The 20,096-nt window shown below is 38.9% G+C and overlaps 1 protein-coding gene across 4 annotated transcripts in view; it reads right to left on the bottom strand.

The window, feature by feature from the left end:
- LOC124158777 (E3 ubiquitin-protein ligase Ubr3) overlaps positions 1-19,503 on the bottom strand; it is a 113,334-nt gene extending 93,831 nt beyond the window's left edge. For all 4 annotated transcript variants that reach the window (XM_046534086.1, XM_046534087.1, XM_046534089.1 and 1 more), the window contains exons 1-9: positions 18,890-19,503; positions 18,514-18,727; positions 18,016-18,144; positions 9,941-10,073; positions 9,513-9,642; positions 8,807-8,940; positions 5,074-5,302; positions 3,569-3,748; positions 3,098-3,324 (exon numbers count right to left, since the gene is read on the bottom strand). In XM_046534086.1, coding sequence (XP_046390042.1) covers positions 3,098-3,324; positions 3,569-3,748; positions 5,074-5,302; positions 8,807-8,940; positions 9,513-9,642; positions 9,941-10,073; positions 18,016-18,144; positions 18,514-18,727; positions 18,890-19,109 — 1,596 coding nt within the window. In that variant the 5' untranslated portion in view covers positions 19,110-19,503. The remainder of the gene's footprint in view (positions 1-3,097; positions 3,325-3,568; positions 3,749-5,073; positions 5,303-8,806; positions 8,941-9,512; positions 9,643-9,940; positions 10,074-18,015; positions 18,145-18,513; positions 18,728-18,889) is intronic.
- Positions 19,504-20,096: the final 593 nt, after the last annotated feature.

Raw genomic sequence — 20,096 nt, 5'->3', positions numbered from 1 at the left:
GTGCTTCTCCGACGGCTTCTCACTTGAACGAATTTGATCAAAATAATCACTTTCTCGGTATATTAGTCTTTTATTCGTTTATATGATTATAACTTGAGCATGGAGGCTTTCGCATACTCCATGTTTCGGCTGGTTAGTATATACAATAGGAATATAATGATGTTGTCGCCTGTGACTTCGGTATGGTATCGTCTTTTTAAGTTATTATTATTTGTTATTATGTTTCAAACTCGGTATTTGTATTTCTAATGAAGCAAGCGTATACATTTATTACAAACAGAAATTCTGTTAGGATTTGCTTACGTCCTTCTTACTCGACTTGAAAGGTTTTATGAAATGAGCTGCAGTTCCGCTGATGCCTTAAACATAAAACGTATTGCCAAAAAACATATTTCCTAATACAATGTAATCTACTCAATGCAAAAAGATAATTCAATTAATAATGCTAAGTAAGTATCCTACATTACCCCGAATTCATCAGTGTATATGTAAATGATTGCATCTAAATAAGATGACTTAATCATCAACGACATAGCAGCTTAGAGTTATTATTCGCATTCACACTAATTCAGCAGTAGAACATATTATCAAACAATACCTGTTGAAATCCGACAATCATTAAAAATGGGACTTTTACCTGGAATTAAGTTTTCCTCGTCATACTTTGAATAAGTGGAAAGGAATACATCTTTACCGATTGACGGACGTCGGAGAACTCTGTTATTACTTACGCAACGATTAATGCCGATCAGCTTAACTAATTCATATTTTACGTGTTTGCTCAGATATTAATATGATGAAACACTGGGAATTTCAAAGCTGCCTCGTATCATATGTCGTAGATATTGTATTAAAACATCAACCCGAATCGATAGATGTAAACAAAAGTCCATGTTCACAGTGAACGACTCGCGATTTCCAGCTCTCTGAAAAGAGCTGAGATCACTCAAAAAGAGCCAAGCTACCAACTTTTTAAAATCTCTCCGAGGAATTACCTTCGATCTTTCCAACTGCATTAAATGCTACAATGTGTTTGGGGGAATATCATGAACATTAATTTCACTTAAATGGAAGCGGTCAAATCCCGAGACTGAAAAGGATGACAAAATACCTCACCCACCCAATGACCTGTTCTCCATGCATTGAACCATGAAGTTTGGATTGTTGCATACACCCGAAAACCATTCAATTTCCGGGCAAAATCTTTGTGGAGCGAAAGTGGCGCCGCTCGATTTGTTGCAAGACTTTTGCAAATGATAGTACACATGGAAAAGTCCAGGGGACATGGGGAGATATCAAATAGACTACATCATGGTAAGACATACAATAAGACATAGGTTTAGGAATAGTGTGAAAAACTCGCGCAGCTTCCCTGCAGAGGATGTGTATTCAGAACACAACCTAGTCCTCATGAAATGTAATGTAAGATCCAAAAGATTTACGAAAGTTTGGAAAGCGAGGCAATGGAATACAGAAGCTCTGAAGGGGATTATGAGAAGAGAATATCATAAACTAGTGGAGAGTAGTATCCAGGAGATTGATAATACACAGACTAGAATAAGAGCGGGATAATAGTAAAACGGGAATAGACAAAGCGGCGGAGAAGTCAATTGGCTACGTTGACAGTGGGCCGATAAAGAAGGCGTGGATTACGGAGGCAATGGTAAAAGAAATGGAGGAGAGAAGGAAGTGGAAGAACGTGGACACAGAGTAGGGCAAAAGAAAGTTTATGGAACTTAATAATCGATTACAACGTGAAACTAAGAGGGCAAGGGAGGCTTGGTGGAAAAGGCAGTATGAGAAAATTGAAAAATTCCACAAGGAAGGATAGGTAGGCCTGTTGTACGCCAAAGTTAAGTCGCTATCAGGTGGAAAAAGAGAACAAACCATGTCCAAAATTAAGGCTACGGGTGGAAAGATGCTAACAGAGCGAGAAGTGGTGCAGAGTAGATGGAGGGAATACGTGGATGAATATGACAGAAGGAACAGGCCACAGAGATTGACCTTGGGCGAGGAGAGTTAAGTGGAGGAGGATTATCTTGGGCCGGGGATCTTCGATGCAGAAATCAAGAGAGCCCTTCATGATATGAAGGCTAAAAAAGCAGTGAGCATGGACAATATCCTGTTAGAGCTTCTCAAGAGGATCTGTGCGAGGAGTATGGGATGAGGATTAATCACAAGAAGACCAAGGTCATGCAGTTTTGTTAAGCATTGCAAGCGAGAAACGTGAGACAAAAGATGAAGCTGGGTAGGGAAAAACTTGAGCAGGTAGAGCAATTCAACTATTTAGGCAGCACATTAGAGGAAAATGGATACAGTGGTAAGGATATCAAGAAGACCATTAGCAAAGGAGGCATACATGAACAGGAAGGAGCTTCTGAGAGGATATTTATGTAAAAGTTTAAAGAAAAGGTTAGAGAAGAGTCTGATCTGGAGTGTAGTTCTTTATGGTGGGGAAACGTGGACACTTAGGAAGGAGAAGGAGAGAAGACTATAGGCATTCGAGATGTGGGTGTGGCGAAGAACGGAGAAGGTGAAGTGGACGGAAAAGAAGAGGAACGACGAAGTGCTGGCGGGTGAGGAAAGGCAGGTTTTAGATGAGATAAGGAGGAGACAGGAGGTATGGATGTAGGGGGTACTTAGTGGGAAGGGGATGTTAAAGACAGTGTTAGAGGGTAGAATGTTAGGTAAAAGAGGGAGAGGAAGGAAGAGAATAGGATAGGATTAGATAGAACGAAAGGGAGAAGGCCTTACAGTGAATTGAAGAGGGAAGTGCTTGAAGGAAAGAGAGCCTCCCAGAATGTTCCACAAGTACTCCATGGAAACCTACCTCAATCAGTAGACTACTTTAATTAATTATGTCACAAAATCACAGGAATGATACTAAATTTTATTGGCTAAAACAGGACCAAAGTCAAACAGTTAAATAGGATGGTTACAAAAAAAGCTTCAACTACAGGTCTACCAGACCCATGAATACTCATTCCATTGAAAATTAACAGCTTAATATCAGTAAGTAATGAAATATGAAATGTAAAGCATTACTGAAACAGTGGATAAAAAGGAAGATGAGGAGACAAATCACAAATACACCAACCATGTCTGCATCAGTGAAGTTCACAGCATCCAACCAGTCTTGCATGGCAGCTAAACAAGCTGTAAGTACATGGCGTGTAAGACCAACAGTGGAGGCATCACTCAGGTGAGAAACCATAGCCCACATTGGATATGCACTGGCTTCCAACTCTGCCGAGAATGCAGCGTAATATGTGCTTGGCTCGAACTCTACATGCTGAGTTAACTCCCTTTGGTTGACATTCATTCCTGAAGAAAAACAAGGATAAAATTATGATTTTCATAATTAGCTAGAATACACAACACACCACATGACACATCAACATTGATGAATGAATGACCAAACCCTAAATATTGCATCTATTGATCGAGAATCATTAAAGATATATTATTTCATGATAAAAATAATAACAGGGCACAAAAGCATTAATAAGAGAAATTTTTCTGAGAAATATGCAAGCAAGAATGAAATTACATCCAGTAATAACCTTACCTTGAAACATGGAGAGAAATGTGAACCACATCTCCAGCAAATTATTGTCTGACATAAATTTTATAGCAACAGACTTGTGCGACAAAACATTGTTCAGGTCAGACACTAGAGGCCAGTAGCAGTGCTCCTTCATCACTTGCCGACCACAATCTACCACATAGTGGAAATTTTTATCAATATCTGAAAGGACAAATAAAAGTCGATTAACTATATTGTAGAACATACCCAACATTGTACATATAATTCTGGCATTGCATCATACACATTACTAGAGCATATAAAATATAACATTTAGTTCCTCTACCAGAAGTGCCACTTCACACTTTAGTTTCATAATTTACTTCAAGAGTTTGTTTATGTATCCGTTTGACAAGCAGGGTCAGATCAATGACCTTATAAGGATATACCTATTTATGTTACAACATTTTGTTATAAACATGAGAAGGGTTCAACATTTTGTCCTTCTGAAGGTATATGTATGACACTGCTGTAGCTTCCTACCACACGATTCCTTCACGCCAAAATAGAGCAACTAGCACCCAATGAAAGTTCACTGCTCTATTACAAAAAAAACTTGAAGTAAGTATTCAGAAAATATCAATTGTAATACTAAAATCAATCTGCATGACCAAAAGGGAAAGGAGAGATAAACATTTTATATGTTTGTTAAGTTGCCTCTCCTTAATGTCATCAATAATTTTTGCATATTTTTCAAAGCACTAGAATAATATTGTTAAGATGGCCAATTTGCCGTTCACTTATTCCCTGACAGCACAAAAGTGTTTCATACAAAAAATTGTAGAATGTTATTTAGCTTTTCTGAATTCTGGGCAAGCCTAAGTGGCAGCAGGGTAAACCTCTCCCCTGCCAAACTGATAATCAGAAGTCCTGTTTGTGTTTCCGTACAGGACATGGATTAATGTTGAAAAAAATTACGCCAGCATTATACTGAACTTCAAAGATAACTTTCCTAACACCAACCTCCTTAAAATCTGAACACAAGTGTTTAACAATTACCCTGAATGTCAAATGATAGCCCAGGACAATAGCCAGACCTCTAACAAAATATTGAACCATACTCACTATTAAATACAGAATTCACTTAGAAAATAGTGATGAAGATGGTTTCAGCAATGCTTGTCGGTTTTATCCAAATATCCCTAATGCATATTTACATAAAACAACTGGTACTTGTCAATTTATCCTGCAAAGCATTTTTCAACCAGGCCCAAAAAGTAAAAAGTAAAGTCCCTCCCAAAATGATTGATATGATTACAAACGGATGAGTAGATACCCCTAACAATTTAAGGTAGAGACAACACAGTAATTTCACAACAATAATAACATAGACTGGCTTCCAAACATATGGATGGTTTTCGGTACAACAGTATTCCTCATTCTTTAGCCCTTTCAGACTTTAAAAAAAAATGGCCAGAAGTCACTTGATTAAAAACAAAAAAATCACTGTATTGACATAAAACACCAAATATGATTAAATAACTCACCATGGAGGGTGTTCTGCATAAGAATCTTTCCCATCATGAACTTCAGTGAGATGACCATAACATGAAGAAGATTTAGATTGTCAGCCATTCTAGATGCAAGGCCTTCATTTGAAAATAGCTGCACACTGACATGAACGACACGATTTGAAAGTGTGTCAGGATCTAATGATCGCTCCAACATCATCGAAATGCGGCTATAGTGCAACACAAATGCTCGAGTAAGAGCTTCCTGAAAATTAACAAAGAAAAGAGAAATTTAATATTAAAACATATACATAAAATCAGGAAAATTCTCTTTGAATTTTGGTGAAATGATGTTAAAAGGGGCTGATATTTGGAGAATAATGGAGGCTAATCATTTCAAGATGCAAATACTTTTGCTACTATCCCACAAAAATTCTCCTCTATCCTATCCTAAATATAATAAGTATTAAACCCAACCGACTCAGAGGGAATCTCAAGTGCTTGAGGTGAAACATATGGGATCTTCAATTACCAATGGGGCCTTCACCAATTTTAATTTACAAATGACAGTTGTAGAGTTTCAAAAATACCGTATAAGCTTGTGTAAGAGGCGCACACGTGTAAGAGGCGCACCCCTATTTTGAGGATCGAAGCTATAAAGAAAAAAAAATTGCGACATTTTTTTTATTCTATCGTGCGGTGTTGCAGACGTATGCCTGGAATTTCGACAGTTATCGAAATGTCCTCTTTCAGTACTATTTGAAAGAGGAAATTTTGATAACTGCGGCGGTATAAGAGGGAGTAGAAAGAGTTCCGATCCTCCCTTCGTATATACCGTTGCTCTACAATGCTTGTCCTATTCACGAACAATTTTGTTTAAATGCTCTCGCAGGGGTATTGCAATAGAATTGCAGCCGTGGAAAATTTTAAGGCAAAACACGACAGGCAAATGGCATGAGCTTTCCCAAGAGATTGAACAACAATCGGGGCAATCTCAGCGCCGTAGGATAATAACCACGTCGTAGATTTAAGGCCCCTTGCACACGCACCGATTTTGGACGGCCGGTAAAATATCGGCCGTCCACATTCCAATAGTGAACAATGGGAGAGCATTGGAGCTTGCACATGTACCGACCACATGCCGGTTAGCTGCCGGCTATTGTCACTGTGGATCGCCGACGCCGGCTCAAAAACTTAGCAACGTATCGTTTGACCGGTAAAAATTCGGCGTGTGTGCAAGCATCGCTTCGCCGGTAAAATATCGGCCAATATTTTACCGGCCGTCCAAAATCGGTGTGTGTGCGAGGGGCCTAACGAAACTACACTTTGCTCTCCATCAGCTAATGCCTCTGCCGTTTTTTTCCTTTCCGAGACTCCACAGGAAAATATCAAGTTGCAGGGGAACAATGGAAACGTGTTTCATCCCTACCCCATTCCGCCAACTGACCTTTTTCGGTTTACCAGGTTCAATTCCCCGAGTTTCTGGAGGTCAAATGCTACGTAAGTCACCTTCTGAGCTCGAAGATATCTCGATATCTTTCAGCAATTGTATGTCACGCACGAGGTTCTAAAAAGAGTTAGACCTAACGCGACGTATATCTTACAGCATTTAAGTTTTTTGAGCTCTAATTGTTTGACACAAAGATTTATAGCTAAAATAAGGCTACTAATATTCAACATAGTCCAAACAGCACAATTTCGGAAGAAACAAGCGTAGCATAAGCGCATTCAAACGAGACGAGACGGACTGGAAACTCAGGCAACGCAAACTGCGTATATCACATTGCTGCGCCTTCGCCCCTTCGCTTTAAAGGCAACGACGTCACATGCAAGATCGGACGTGTTCTTCCCTTGCTCCTCCGCTCGTAGCTTTAAATACGGAGGGGAGGGAGCCCTCTTCCCCTCGACCTCTCCTTCAGCGCTCTTCACTTATAAGCTTTTCCGATTTCTTCTATCCAGCATTAAGTCCAACAATGAGCACACTCGTTCGAATTTTTTCAACCGCAGGTTTTGACACCAATATTACTATATGCGGTGTAAATGCCGCGGGATGCCCACTCGTGGCAATAAATTTAGCGCGCGCTCCGGAGCGAATCACCCCGCGCGATCTTTTCAATGTTCACCTCTGGTGTACCGACGTGACGGCGCGATGCTTGCAAGAAATTCAAACAGGAGCATTTTAAAAATACGTCACTAAGGGAGAAACTCCCCTGCCTGCCGCTTGATTTTGACCCAGGAGTTTCAGATGACTGACTCACGCTGAAAACCAAGGCCACTCAGTTCCCCTTGAACTTGCAACCGGTGAAGGGGAGGGGGGGAAGATAGGAAGTTTGTGTAAGAGGCGCACCCCCATTTTCGGCTGCAATATCTGGGAAAAAAGGTGCGCCTCTTACACGCGCTTATACGGTAAAGAGACCTCTATTTCTTTCTTTCTTTCAATTTTTCCCACTTCTCGAGTTATTTGGAATGAAAATCCAAAGCCTTAACCCTTTTTCAGATAGATTATGCTCCTCCTCCCACTTGAATTACCACTTCTAAGCTACTCCTCTTTCCCAGAAATCAGCCTCACCAGCTTCTTCCCTCAATGAGCAGTTCTCCCTGAATGAGTAAATGAACCAGAACTCTAATGACCTCACCGACTCAAAAAAGATAGCAGTTAAACTTTTTCATTCTCTTAACGTAAACTTACAATACAAAGACTGAAAGAGGAAGATTTCATTTTTGAAGTGACTTACCATTCCTTTTGGCATACCAAATTCTTCAACAGAATTTCGATTTTGGGCATGAGGTAACTACCCCATTTAAAAGATGCAGAAATTCAAGAGAGAAAAATGATGACATTCCTTCTCCAACAGTAGACAAACCTCTAGAAGAAAATCTCAGCGTTGCCATAAACACTGAGGCATAATAATCATGTGGCCCAACTTTCACCATTATCAACTTCACGAATTGGTATGTTTTTACTACCAGAAAAAAATAGTCAATAAAATATTTTGGTCACTGTGAGATACGGACATTTCGTTGTTTGACTAAGTTTTCTTAACACTAGATTTCATGGAGTTCTGCTGGAATTTCATACCAGTAAAAAAGAAAGTTCAGTGCTCCACAATTGCTATCCCAATATTCGTTACTTTTTCAAACATGACCATGAGTTCTAAACTTTCAATTATTATTAGACATTTAACTGCATATTCTACCTGCATATTCTTTTAACAAATATTCTGGACGAAATTCAATATTATGAGGTGCCATTTTGCCGTCCCTTAAAATTTGCACTATTAAGAGATTATTGTAACAATTTATGGGTTAAGGTTTCTCAATTGCATAGTTTTCTTTCCTTGAGGCTAATTTGAATATATAAATGACCAGCCTACTATTATTTGATCTCTCTGCACCATTGTATTTGATCAAAAATTGTATTTTTCAACATAAATGGTAATAGCACGAGCATATATCCTTTAGGCCAAATATGTTGGGCAATCAACTGGGATAAAAACTATTGAAATATTCTTTCTAAGGAAGTTTATGCTAAAATAAGGCATAATTGAGTAATGACATTTATCGTTCAATCAATGATTCTAAGCTCCTTTTTTCTATTTAGTTATTTTAGTTACGTTACATAAACTAAGGAGCAATTAAAGTCTGTACTGACAGTAGTTTCACACTTTTAAGCTCAGAATATACAAACATGCCTAACAGAAAAATGGCTAACACCTCACATTACAAAAATAGTTGAGCTGAATTATACTGTATAACATTAACAACACACCTTATAATCAGGATCAGGCAGCATGTTTAACAACAAGCACACTATTTTTTGAGGGAACTCAAATTTCACAGTCCAGAAAACCAACTCCTCAAGGAAGGTCCGGTGAACCAATTGCTCTTGAAGTGAAGGACAGTCTGAAAAAAAAATTCATTAAAACATGGAACTTCCTAATTCATAGGAAAAGAACAACAATCAGGAAAGATATTTTTAAAAATCATTTTAACCAGTACAGAATGTTTTAATAAAGGAGTTTGAGCATTCAGAAAAATACATCATATAAAAATTTGAATTTTATGACCTACACTGCTTCCACCAAGAATACTTGAAATATCTTCCCTACCTCCCCCTCACCGTTTTTAAGGGCATTTCATTAATAGAGTGCAGTAAAAGATTTTCAATTGTCACAAAGAATTAAAAAGGAGTAGATATTAGAATCAGACGGGATGCCATGCAACAATTACTAGAAAACTTCTAAGGAATTAACACTAAATTAAAATACTTAGAAAATTATCTAGAAAATAAAAATACATGAGATCCTCCAGAACATTTCCCATTCTATTGTGCAATGCTTTCAACCAACTCCCTTCAGCATATCATGGGATTACTGGACTATCCCTCCCTTCTTGATTCTACTATGATCCCTCTGAAATAACATTAATTTAGAATTATTTTGAGAACGTAAAACATTAAAAAGGAAAGAAATTACCTTTATACTCATCAGGGGGCTCTGGATTTGGCAAGGACTTCACTGCATCTTCATAGATCCTCTTACTTTGACGCATGTACCTTGAGTAATCACCATCTCCATTGCCAACGTCAGTCAAATTTTTGTAAATCTGAAAAGAAAGAAAGATTGACTAAGGATTCTCAAGATACTCTGACAGATAAACAAGAACACAAGAAAATCAGGGAACTGAAGGATCCCACTAGTAACAGTTGAAGAACAATTAGCAGATAAATATAAACCTAATTGAATGAAACGATTATGAACCCATTATGGTGGTACTAGGTGTCATGAATTTTAACCATAGATTGTCATGGGCAATTATTACACAAAAGAGTATTTACTAACATGCATGGTAAACAGGAATTGCCAAAAGATTGAAGAAAACAAATTAATAAAAATAATAATACCTGAGGATTGGTAAGAGCACCAGTCATCACTCTTCTCATGGCAGCTCCCAATGCACTGAAGTCATGAAGCATTGTCAAAAACCTGTCTGCATCTTGAATCGCAATTAAGTATGCATCAGGAAGTCCAGATTGACTATAAGTAGAAGGAAAATAAAAAATAAATAGCTGTTACTTAAAGAAAGTTACCAAAGAAGATAACGATTGATAGTGTTTAAGGATTGTATACACAAGCTTAAACAATTGATAAATATTCTCCTACCACTTGAATGCATTAATTTAAAATCAGAAAAAATGTGGATCATGGTCATTCTCCCATGCACTATGTAATAAAATTTCTCTATTCAGTCATTCCCTCAAAAGTATAAAATAAGAAATACAAAAATTTCCGCCCACTTCACACAAGTTGATGACGTTATTATTGTGCAAGTTCCATTTCATTAACTCAATCAGGGAGGACCTATTATTGAGAGAAGGAATGTAAACAGCAACACACCACCTGAGGGCCATGCATTAGGCCCTGTAGTGGCATGCTGCTTGCACTGCTCAGCATGAGCTTGCGGGCAATATTCCGAAGTCTGCTGCGTGAAAGACTGAAAAGATTCCACGAGACTGGGAATTGAACTACAGACCTTTGGCTTTCAGGGCCACTGCGCATACCCCTACGCTATCTGGGTTCCTGGACTCCCATAGCAACTGTACCGAGGCTCACGGTACCAGATATTAAGCCCTGCTATTCACCAAGGATGTCAACACAATGGAGAAAGGACTTCAATCATAAATCTTTGAACCTATATAATGACAAGAATGAGCATCCAAAACACTCGCAAATTGGCTGCACCTCCTCTGTGACATAACTGCAGACCCTGACCCAGGGTTTTCACAGTGACGGCAGAAACATGGAGACAACGCAGGCATGCCCCTGGCCTAAGCCTCACTTGCACCAAAAATGCATCAACTTTGTAATTCTGTAATTAGCAAACACACACACCCATAGGTCTTAATTTTGAGTTTCAGTTCCCTTGAACTCCAAGACAGAAGGCCTTGCCTTCACATCAGCATTCATTCCACCTTTAATTCCCTCTCAACCATTTCCCATCTTCCCTCCTCCTGCCCTTAAACCTTCCCCATCAAGAACCCATCCTCTTCCAGGTGACCACCGAATGTGGAACCAACATCCTAGCATATTTTCTAGGAATCGTTGAAGAACACAAAGTTATATTGAAATAAGAACCTGTTTCCACACCATTATCCCACACTTCATAGGTGTACCACAATGTAAAATGCAATCGCTTTTCAGCTTAGTAAAACCACTTGTCTGTTTCCACAAACTTTTTTTTAACCGACCTTTATTTCGGCCACTAGTGCCATTATCAATTATATGGTCGGTTTAAATAAAAGTGTGTGGAAACAGACAAGCGGTTTTACTAAGCTGAATATCAAAGATTTCCACTGTATAACGCCGGACACTGTATCTTATAAATCGATTTTGTTTTTTTTTTGTCCTCAATACATATTTCCACATGTTGGTAATTGATCACCCCCCTTCCAAACACCCTAGAGGTAGTTCGCAGGGTATTATGTAGATGTAGACATACTGTGTACATCGAGGTGATGTTAAAGTTGCTGGCTAGATTAACAATTCATCTGCAGTCAAATAAATCAATGCTTATTGTACTACTTGGTCTGATGTCAAAAAGCCATCAATTACATATGAGGGCAGATTGGGAAAATCGATTTTTTTCAAATCCATCTGGCCCAATGAAAAGAAGTTGTGATCAAAAATAAGGCCTGAAAATTTGAGACCTCTACGTGAACCCCTGTCCCTCGCTCAAATGCCATTTGCCGGGGGAGGGAGAGGGCAAAAATCCAAAAATGTAATATTTTATGGTCATTCTCTATTGATTTTGCCGAGTTAATGTCCTTATTCTCGATATTTTTAGATCCAAAAATGCAGATAAGGAGCCTACGGTCTATGAAGAGGTGTATCAAGTGGCTAGAAAGGTATGCAAACTTTGGAGATGTAATTCTCTTCCATTCTGTCCGAGAGTTTTGACTAATGGATTTTGGATGGAAGCCGCTTGCATTCCCTACATGCTCACCTCTCCCCCCACCGATGCCCCAAATACACCAAAATTCACACCAAGTGAGTCTTTCTACATTAGTATAAAGTCTAATATTTGATGTTTCAGCCTTGTCTATGGAGGAACAATGATGAAAGAATTACTCAATTATCTGCTTTCCAGTTTTTTCTGTATTTCTTATGTTAGTGTCATTCCTTGTCTTTCGCTGCTGTCAACAAAGTTTGGGTGACCTCTTTCACAAATCTATTGACTGCATTGGTATTGCAAGGAATATTTAACTTCAAAGTTGAACGTTGCTCAAACGATTCTTGAATTTCCAAAGTGGTAAGGTCAGATACAACTGGAGTTAACATGGTCTCTCCCCAATTTATCATCAGTGGGTAGTCCTTTACGTCGATATTAAAATCAAGCAATTAAAAATCTCTTGTTGGTCGCCACACTCGTGTTCTTGAGTGCCTCTAATAATTTTTTCCCCAAATCCCGTCTCATCTCCTCAGGCTCATCAGCTACTATCATCTGTTCATTTTATCTCTGCGGGTCAACTTTCGTGAGATCCCGGACACTCTCGGAGGGCCTCGCTGAAGGGGGAGGGGCCCCGCTGAAGGGGAAGTGGCCCCGCTGAAGGGGAAGGGGTAGTACCGAGAGAGAGAGAGCAGGAGCGACCTTAACATTGCCCAATGTACATAGCCGCCCTTGTGTCTCACCGAAAAGGAGTGACTCACACGTGGCCACAGATATTTTGGGCCCGGCGGCGAAACAATGCATACAATGTATTGAGGATAATCCCATCTCAGAAGCCAGGATATTGTCCGCTAAATGCGAGACCGCTGGTGAAAGGCATACATAGGCGTAACATTCTTATAAACGGAGAGTGCAAGGGAAAAGGATTTGGCATCACAGCTAGCAGATTCACGAAGTTGACACGACGGAGGTCTGAGAGCGACTGACGTTCCGAAGTGCTAGACCACGCCTACTGTCTGCTGATTGGCAGAGGGAAAGTCACGTGTAGATAAACTTTCCCTCCTCTCACCCCAACTCGGTTAAGCCACACCAGCTCACCCGCAAAGATAAAGTGAACAGACCTTACATAGCAAGCAGTACATTGTCAGGGAGACTGAAAAATCCATTCCGTTGAATTATTAGAGATATGACTGCTTGCAGCTCTTTCAGAAGGGTTCTTAACCAGTTGATGAGCCTCCACAAATTTACAGCACCATCGCACATAAAGTGATCCTGCTTTACTAAAAACCAGAAGTGTGAATAAACATTTCAAATGAAAGTTATAATACGTATTTAATTGGTGTTTGGATTTCTGGTAGACGCGTTGAGCCCCATTGGCCGTTGTAATCTTGCGGGAATGGGCCACTTTTTCCAGAGTTTTTTTTTTGCCAAATTTTTGGTGTAAACTCCTATAAAGCACAGAATAGAAATTTTCCGCAAGATACTGCTGATCAGTGCTCAGAGTATTAAAGTCAATTTTGTGAGACAATTTTGATGGCATAGGTTGAAACCCTACAACATCATGGTTATGTAATTTTTGAAGCTATGAGCATATTGGTATATAAGTTTAGGCCCTCAGATCGCCCTTCTAAATTTTGTCATTATGCTAAGTGAAATGAGTGCAATTAGCAAATATACCACTGCAAGGGACGTTGGAATTGTGCTTGTAGCAGATGGATGATGCCTCCTTTCCGGGCAGTATTCACTTGGTATAATCATATCCAATTCCTTTTGAATTTGCCGTTTCTAATTTTTCTTTCGCATAGAAGTTGAGAATCACAGATTTTATAACTTTTGCTAATCCTGCGAGGGGGGAGGCAAACCCCAAAAAGTGGGACCCCTGTTCTTCAACTAACACCACATGGTCCTCTCTAACCTTGGATTGATAATTCCTCTTGCTTTTTTCCATCAGTGTAAGAGTACAGTCTTTCATTCCATCAAATAGGAGCCCCATGATGGCACCCTTTGAATTCTCTTTTTTTGTTTTCACAGTAATTAGCACCTTTTTCTATGTAAATAATTCCGGTTCACTACCAAGGGTGTGTCAAACGAAGTTATGATGTTTGCATCAGCTAAAGTTGTGAAGACGATCATTGCTGCTACTCGGAGAAACACGCCAGTTCTGGCATATACCTCTACCACGGTTGGCTAATGCATTTTCCCTGCACAAGGTCCAGGTTGATTTTAGTCCTTAATTTTCATTTCATGAAAGACATAGAGATACAAATCGGCTGATTTCTCGTCTGCTTAATTTTCTTCAAAAGAATAGGGTGGTTTCCTATTATTTTTTTATTGTCTAAATCGAAAGATTATTAGGTACTCCCGGAGTACGTATTTCACGTTTTTAGATTTTTAAATGACGATATCTATTTTTCGCGATTAAATGAAAAGTGAAAATTTTCACTTAAAGTATGAATGCTGGGAAAAGCCTGTGTGACGTCATTCTGGTTCCCACTGCCACCGTGGGAGGTGAGGGATAGTTAATGTCCTATCAAACGAAGGAAACTTCCGACCATAGGCAGTTTTAATAGGTGATTATTAGGAGATGTTTCCCAGAGCTCTGTGTATCATGCATGCATTGGTAATCTCAGACGATGTAAAAATCCTATCTATTCGTATAGAAACTCCCTGTGATCCCTCGTATAGAGTCCCTGTGACGTCACACGGAGTGGCATCGCATGGGTACCAGTCTGGCCTTTTTCAAACGCGGTTAAAATTGACCTTGCCATTCGTCTAAACTGGGATTTCTAAAACCAAATAATTTGTATATTATTAACACACTAATAGTGGGTAACGAATCGCAATCAATGCCTTTCGTTTTCTTTGACGAAGGAAACTACCCAATTGACGAAGACATTTTTTTTTCTATTTTCCACTAGAAAAATTGATAATGTTGATTGATGGAGATGCCTCTTCATAGACAATAGGCCGTTTTAAAGTATACCGGGACTAGCCGCGGTGATAACTTTTACGGGAGTCACCTGCAATGCACAATCGTGCGAAAGATCCACAGAGAAATAATCATTCGCCTTGACCGGGATTCGAACCCGGATCCCCCGATTTCCGGTCGAGTGCTTTAGCCAGTTAAGCTACCGAGGCGTCATTCTTCCCAGTGGATATATAACCACAGGGAAGAATGACGCCTCGGTAGCTTAACTGGCTAAAGCACTCGACCGGAAATCGGGGGATCCGGTTTCGAATCCCGGTCAAGGCGAATGATTTTTTTCTGTGGAACTTTCGCACGACAATAGGCTCCTTGTAAACATTCTTAGATCTAAAAAATCGCATAATATACAAAAATATTTCATCACTTCTCTAAAAGTTGGTAACATTGATTTGTTTAACACCGATGTGACGCCAAAAAAGGGACATGTCGTCACACTATGCATTCTTTTTTACCATCTACCATCTGCCGATTTATATTTTCAAAGGTGAGGGCCCTCCTAGCAGCACACACAGGATGAATTTTACTGTTTTCGGGACGTGGGACAGGGAGAGATGAACAGGGATGGGACAGGAGTGGCCTGCCGCTCTTCTATCCGCAATGCTGCGTGGGCATTAGAAATATTTTCTTTGCGGACGCACACTCAAATTTGGCATTTGGTGTCTTAACAGTGGCATATACATCAATATGCACAAAATTTTTGTCCTGGAGATCAATAACTCATCTAAATCTATAGAGAATTACCATAAAATAATACATTTTTCAATTTTTGACCCTCCCCCCATAAATGGCCTTTGAGCGATGGTCAGGAGTTCACCTAGAGGTCTCAAATTTTTCAGGCCTTATTCTTGATCAGTCCCTCAACTTTTTTCATTGGGCCAGGTGGATTTGAAAAAAATTGATTTTTCTGATCCACCCTATTACATAATCAAAGATTAAACCAAAAATTGCAGATTTGGCTTGTAAGCATTCAAGTATATCATGGTTCCTTCCACCCACATATGGTGTGCACAAGACAGTGTTTGGGCTTTGGCTTGATGGACAAGAGATAAATGATGCGTGGAGACAAAGTATGTAAATGTAATAAAAAATCATGTTCTTTATGTCCATGAATAACACAAGGCTTTCAGACAATGATGCACACATTATTGGCACTTTTTCTTAAACCAATGAATGCAAACTCAATTTCAGGGTTATTATCAACTTGATAACAGTTCGATTTCCCGATTTCCAGTCCATTTTTTTTATTTCCCTGACTTTAATGGCCAAGTAGTCACATGAATAGATTTAAGGAAAACTGCAACAATATACATCTCTGTAGTGCTCTGCAAGCCTACTCAATAGGTGTGTGACTGGGATGTTAGGATTCCAGTCCTTTACAAAGTAAATAAAAGAAAGGAGATGTGTGTTGGAGTAATTTGACCACTAAGATCCACCTAACCTTTATTATTAGTAATTTATTGTTCGGGGTGAAACAAATTACTAAGCTTGCCCATTTGGAATATATCCCACTTATTGTTTAAACTGAACTAAGAAACATAATGAGGTTCCACAATGATGTTCTTTCCGCAGCTCTGAAAGATATCTGTTTTTAATAACACAGGCAATCAAAGCCTAGTACATAGTCCCCGAGTCTCTAGCAGCTACCAGATTTAATTCTGATTTCCCAACAGCTTCTGACAGCTTGCGTGGCTTTCCTTTGAACTATATTATGTTCACATATAAGACAATCTGAGTCGCAGAGAAAAAGTTATCTGTGAGATGAAGTAGCACCAATTTTGGGCTAATTTATGCCACCCAGCCATGACTGCAAATACCCACCTTGCTACTCTAACTCAACAATGCTGTGTGCATTCAACCATGATTTTTGCTGAACATCTGCAGTTTTCCCCAGGCACTAATCTAATTTTCCTCTATTTTTATTTCCCTGACAGGTATGAATCCTGAAGTTATTAGGGTGGTAGAAATTGCTGGCTAACTACATAGAAATACACCACATTTTAACTTATTATGTAATTGTTCCTTTTGCGAGATTGGGTACACTTCCAGATGATTTTCAAAAGAAAGCTGGGTTCGCAATTTCATTGAATATTATCCTTAATCCAATTTCATTGCTATGCTGTCAATCAAATTCATTTCTCTGTCACAGTCATACATGAGGGCCAAAATTCTGCAGCAGAGTAAGTAACCAACAGAGTAAGTTGGAATACTGGCTAAAGTGTAATCAATTACATCCCAAATAAAGGGCGAGAACCCACAAAGAGAGAAGAAACCAACATCAGCCCCGTGAAAACCTCTAAACCAGCATGTTTAACTGAACAACTGAATCAATTTAAGATGAGACTAACAGATCTAAACCCTATTTTTACAAAAAAACATGATTTAACATTGCATTTATATTGGTTTCTTCCACAATTTTAACAGCATTTTTTACTTAAGTTTCCATAGGCAAGTCATTTGAAATTCATCTAATCTAATTAACAGCATATTTTATCTAACTTTAATGATGCGAATATAATATTAATAATATTTTTCGGAGTTATTGCAGATGTTAGCATATAAGTTATAATGATGAACTTAAAGGCTAGTCACACAAATTATGACTGTTTGGCACACAAAGTGGAAATAAACAAAATATTTTCTCAATTAACTCCATGGAGCACATCTATTACGCAATGGTGAAATAAACATCCATCGACATTATTAATACATATATATTCCCATTCTTAATCTACGTTTTTAAACGAGGAGTATTTCACTTCCTTTCAACTAGTATTAGCTGTATTCGATTCCTCAAGAGCAAGGTCATGACCAACAGGGTGATGGGGGGGTCAAGGGAATCCAACTCTCCAGGTATTTCCAGAGGCTGCAATCTTTAAAGAACTCGCAAAAAACAACCCCAGAAATACACATACATTCCAAATCAACAACCCACGCAACTCCCCAAAAATTCCTAACAATGACCTTGCTTGTGAGAATTAAGTATTCACAAAAACGTTCGTTATATCAAAGGTTGAAGATGTCATAAGGTGGCATGAGATGTTACTCACCTATTTTCTCTTAAATGTTGAATAAGTCTTAAAATGATACGAGGCATCATGGCTTCAGCCACGCACATCAGGTTTGAAGGTGCTGATGGCTTGTTGACTTGAGCTTGAGGGCCATGTTGTTGACAGAACCTGAAATACGATTGCAAACGTTTAAGTACTGCAAAACTATTCGCAAACAAAAATATTCCGTAACATTGAGATTCCAAAAAGTATAGTTAAAATAAAACACTCGTATACTTGTAGCTGACAAACTTAGGATACAATTAATACAAGATGAAAAATACGCATCTCATACTAGAGCAATTCGGTGATTGCATGCACATCCAAACGATCATTCTAATATTTAATAACAATTAAGTGACAAGCTATCGCATTAATAATAAAATGATGCACAAGCATGACACAGCATCACACAAGATTACTAAACGCATCACATGCGAATTATAGGATTCACAAAGACACTTCTGAGTTAAAATTACTGAAATCCATCGCACTTACCCTGATTCTTTCATAACTGAGGTATCACCACAATCACAAACACCACCCGCCTGGCTACGAAACATGTTGAAATCATGTCCATCATGATTGCCTTTTTGAAAACACTTAGCACACAGGGATATACACGGTGAAATTCCACAAGTTCGACAACGATAGGCAACAAAATTTGCTGTCCACACTAATCCACATGTTGTTGCATTGTCGTAACGACGAACTAAAACAAAGGGTACAACAGTAATTCCAGATGCTTGATTACCAGAAACTTCCGCACAAAGTACAATTTTTACGTAACTAAATTAGGAAACGAAATGATTTAGCACAAAAAAGAAATAAATCTACATAACATTTAACTTAATACGCATGTTTACATACTTACCATTGGTAGAGAATTCGTCGGGTGTATCACCTCCTGCCATCAACCATTTAAACCAATCAATAGTCTCCCATTCATCGATGGCTTTCTCAGGATTAAGTAATAAGTCTAACAATTCATTTAAGTGCACAGGTGAGGCAGTATTATGACACTCAGCTTTCACATAGGCAGCTGCACCACGTTTGCCTTTTTTCATCAGCACATGGGCACCCACGAAAGCCATGGTTTTGGTATACTCCTAGATTTGAGCGTAATAAACAATGATGTACCTAAAACTCATCACTTAGGTAAATAAATTAGTGTGTTTCGTGTTGCGTTGCACATTGAGGGTCGGAGAAAGTAATAACGTTAAAATTCTTCCTGACAGTTCTTCTGATGAAATGAATACGTTTAATGCTAGCGACACTATGTTCTTTTATCGCACTTTTGCACAAGATTTATCACATCTTCGGGTCTTATCATATTTGCAACATACGAAGGAAATACTCTTCATGTTATTTCTTATGCTTGCATCCGTCAGTAAATAATATTAGGCCAAATAACGACGTCAAAAATAACATCACTAGCACAAAATCCACACAATCACCAAATCAAGGACTAATGAACTGTCGAGGAAAGATGGCTCTGTAGTACGTAAGCGTAAATAAACGAACGTCACCCTGCGGCCTTCACATTCAGATGGCGACGTCAGCCGGCCTCCAAGATTTTATGCCGTCGGTGGTTATTTGCCATGATTCACTGTGATTCATGGTTATTTGCGGCGCAATCTGGACCAGAAAATAGTATTTTCCCTTTAATTCCTCTAACACCTTCATTCAACGAATGTCAGGCTTGTTAATTCTAATTTAGGAATCTATAATTAAACTGAAATATTACCAAAATGGAAATGATCTTTATGGCATAACGTTTCGACACACCCTACGTGTGACTAATCCTTTTATAGGTTCTTTTGAGTGACTCTTTGGTCAAGTGGTTGTAGTTCCAGAATGCTTACCCTCAGAAATTATTTTGAGCTTTTAATCGAATACCTTTTCTCAGCCCTCGGAAACAGGTATTGCATTGAAATCTCCAAAGCCAAAAGAACTTCTGTAGTTGGCGGAGAGCATGCCTCCCTGCATTATCCGTGGAGAAAGTACTAAAATGCATATAGTAAGGTGCTTTTTTTCCGTTCAAAGTTTAATCGCAATGGGTTCTAATGATGTACGATTGT

The sequence above is a fragment of the Ischnura elegans genome, chromosome 5 (genome assembly GCF_921293095.1).
Source record: "Ischnura elegans chromosome 5, ioIscEleg1.1, whole genome shotgun sequence".
Lineage (NCBI taxonomy): Eukaryota > Metazoa > Arthropoda > Insecta > Odonata > Coenagrionidae > Ischnura > Ischnura elegans.
The sequence above is the reverse complement of the archived record's forward strand: the minus strand, read 5'-3'. Positions and strand labels throughout refer to the sequence as shown.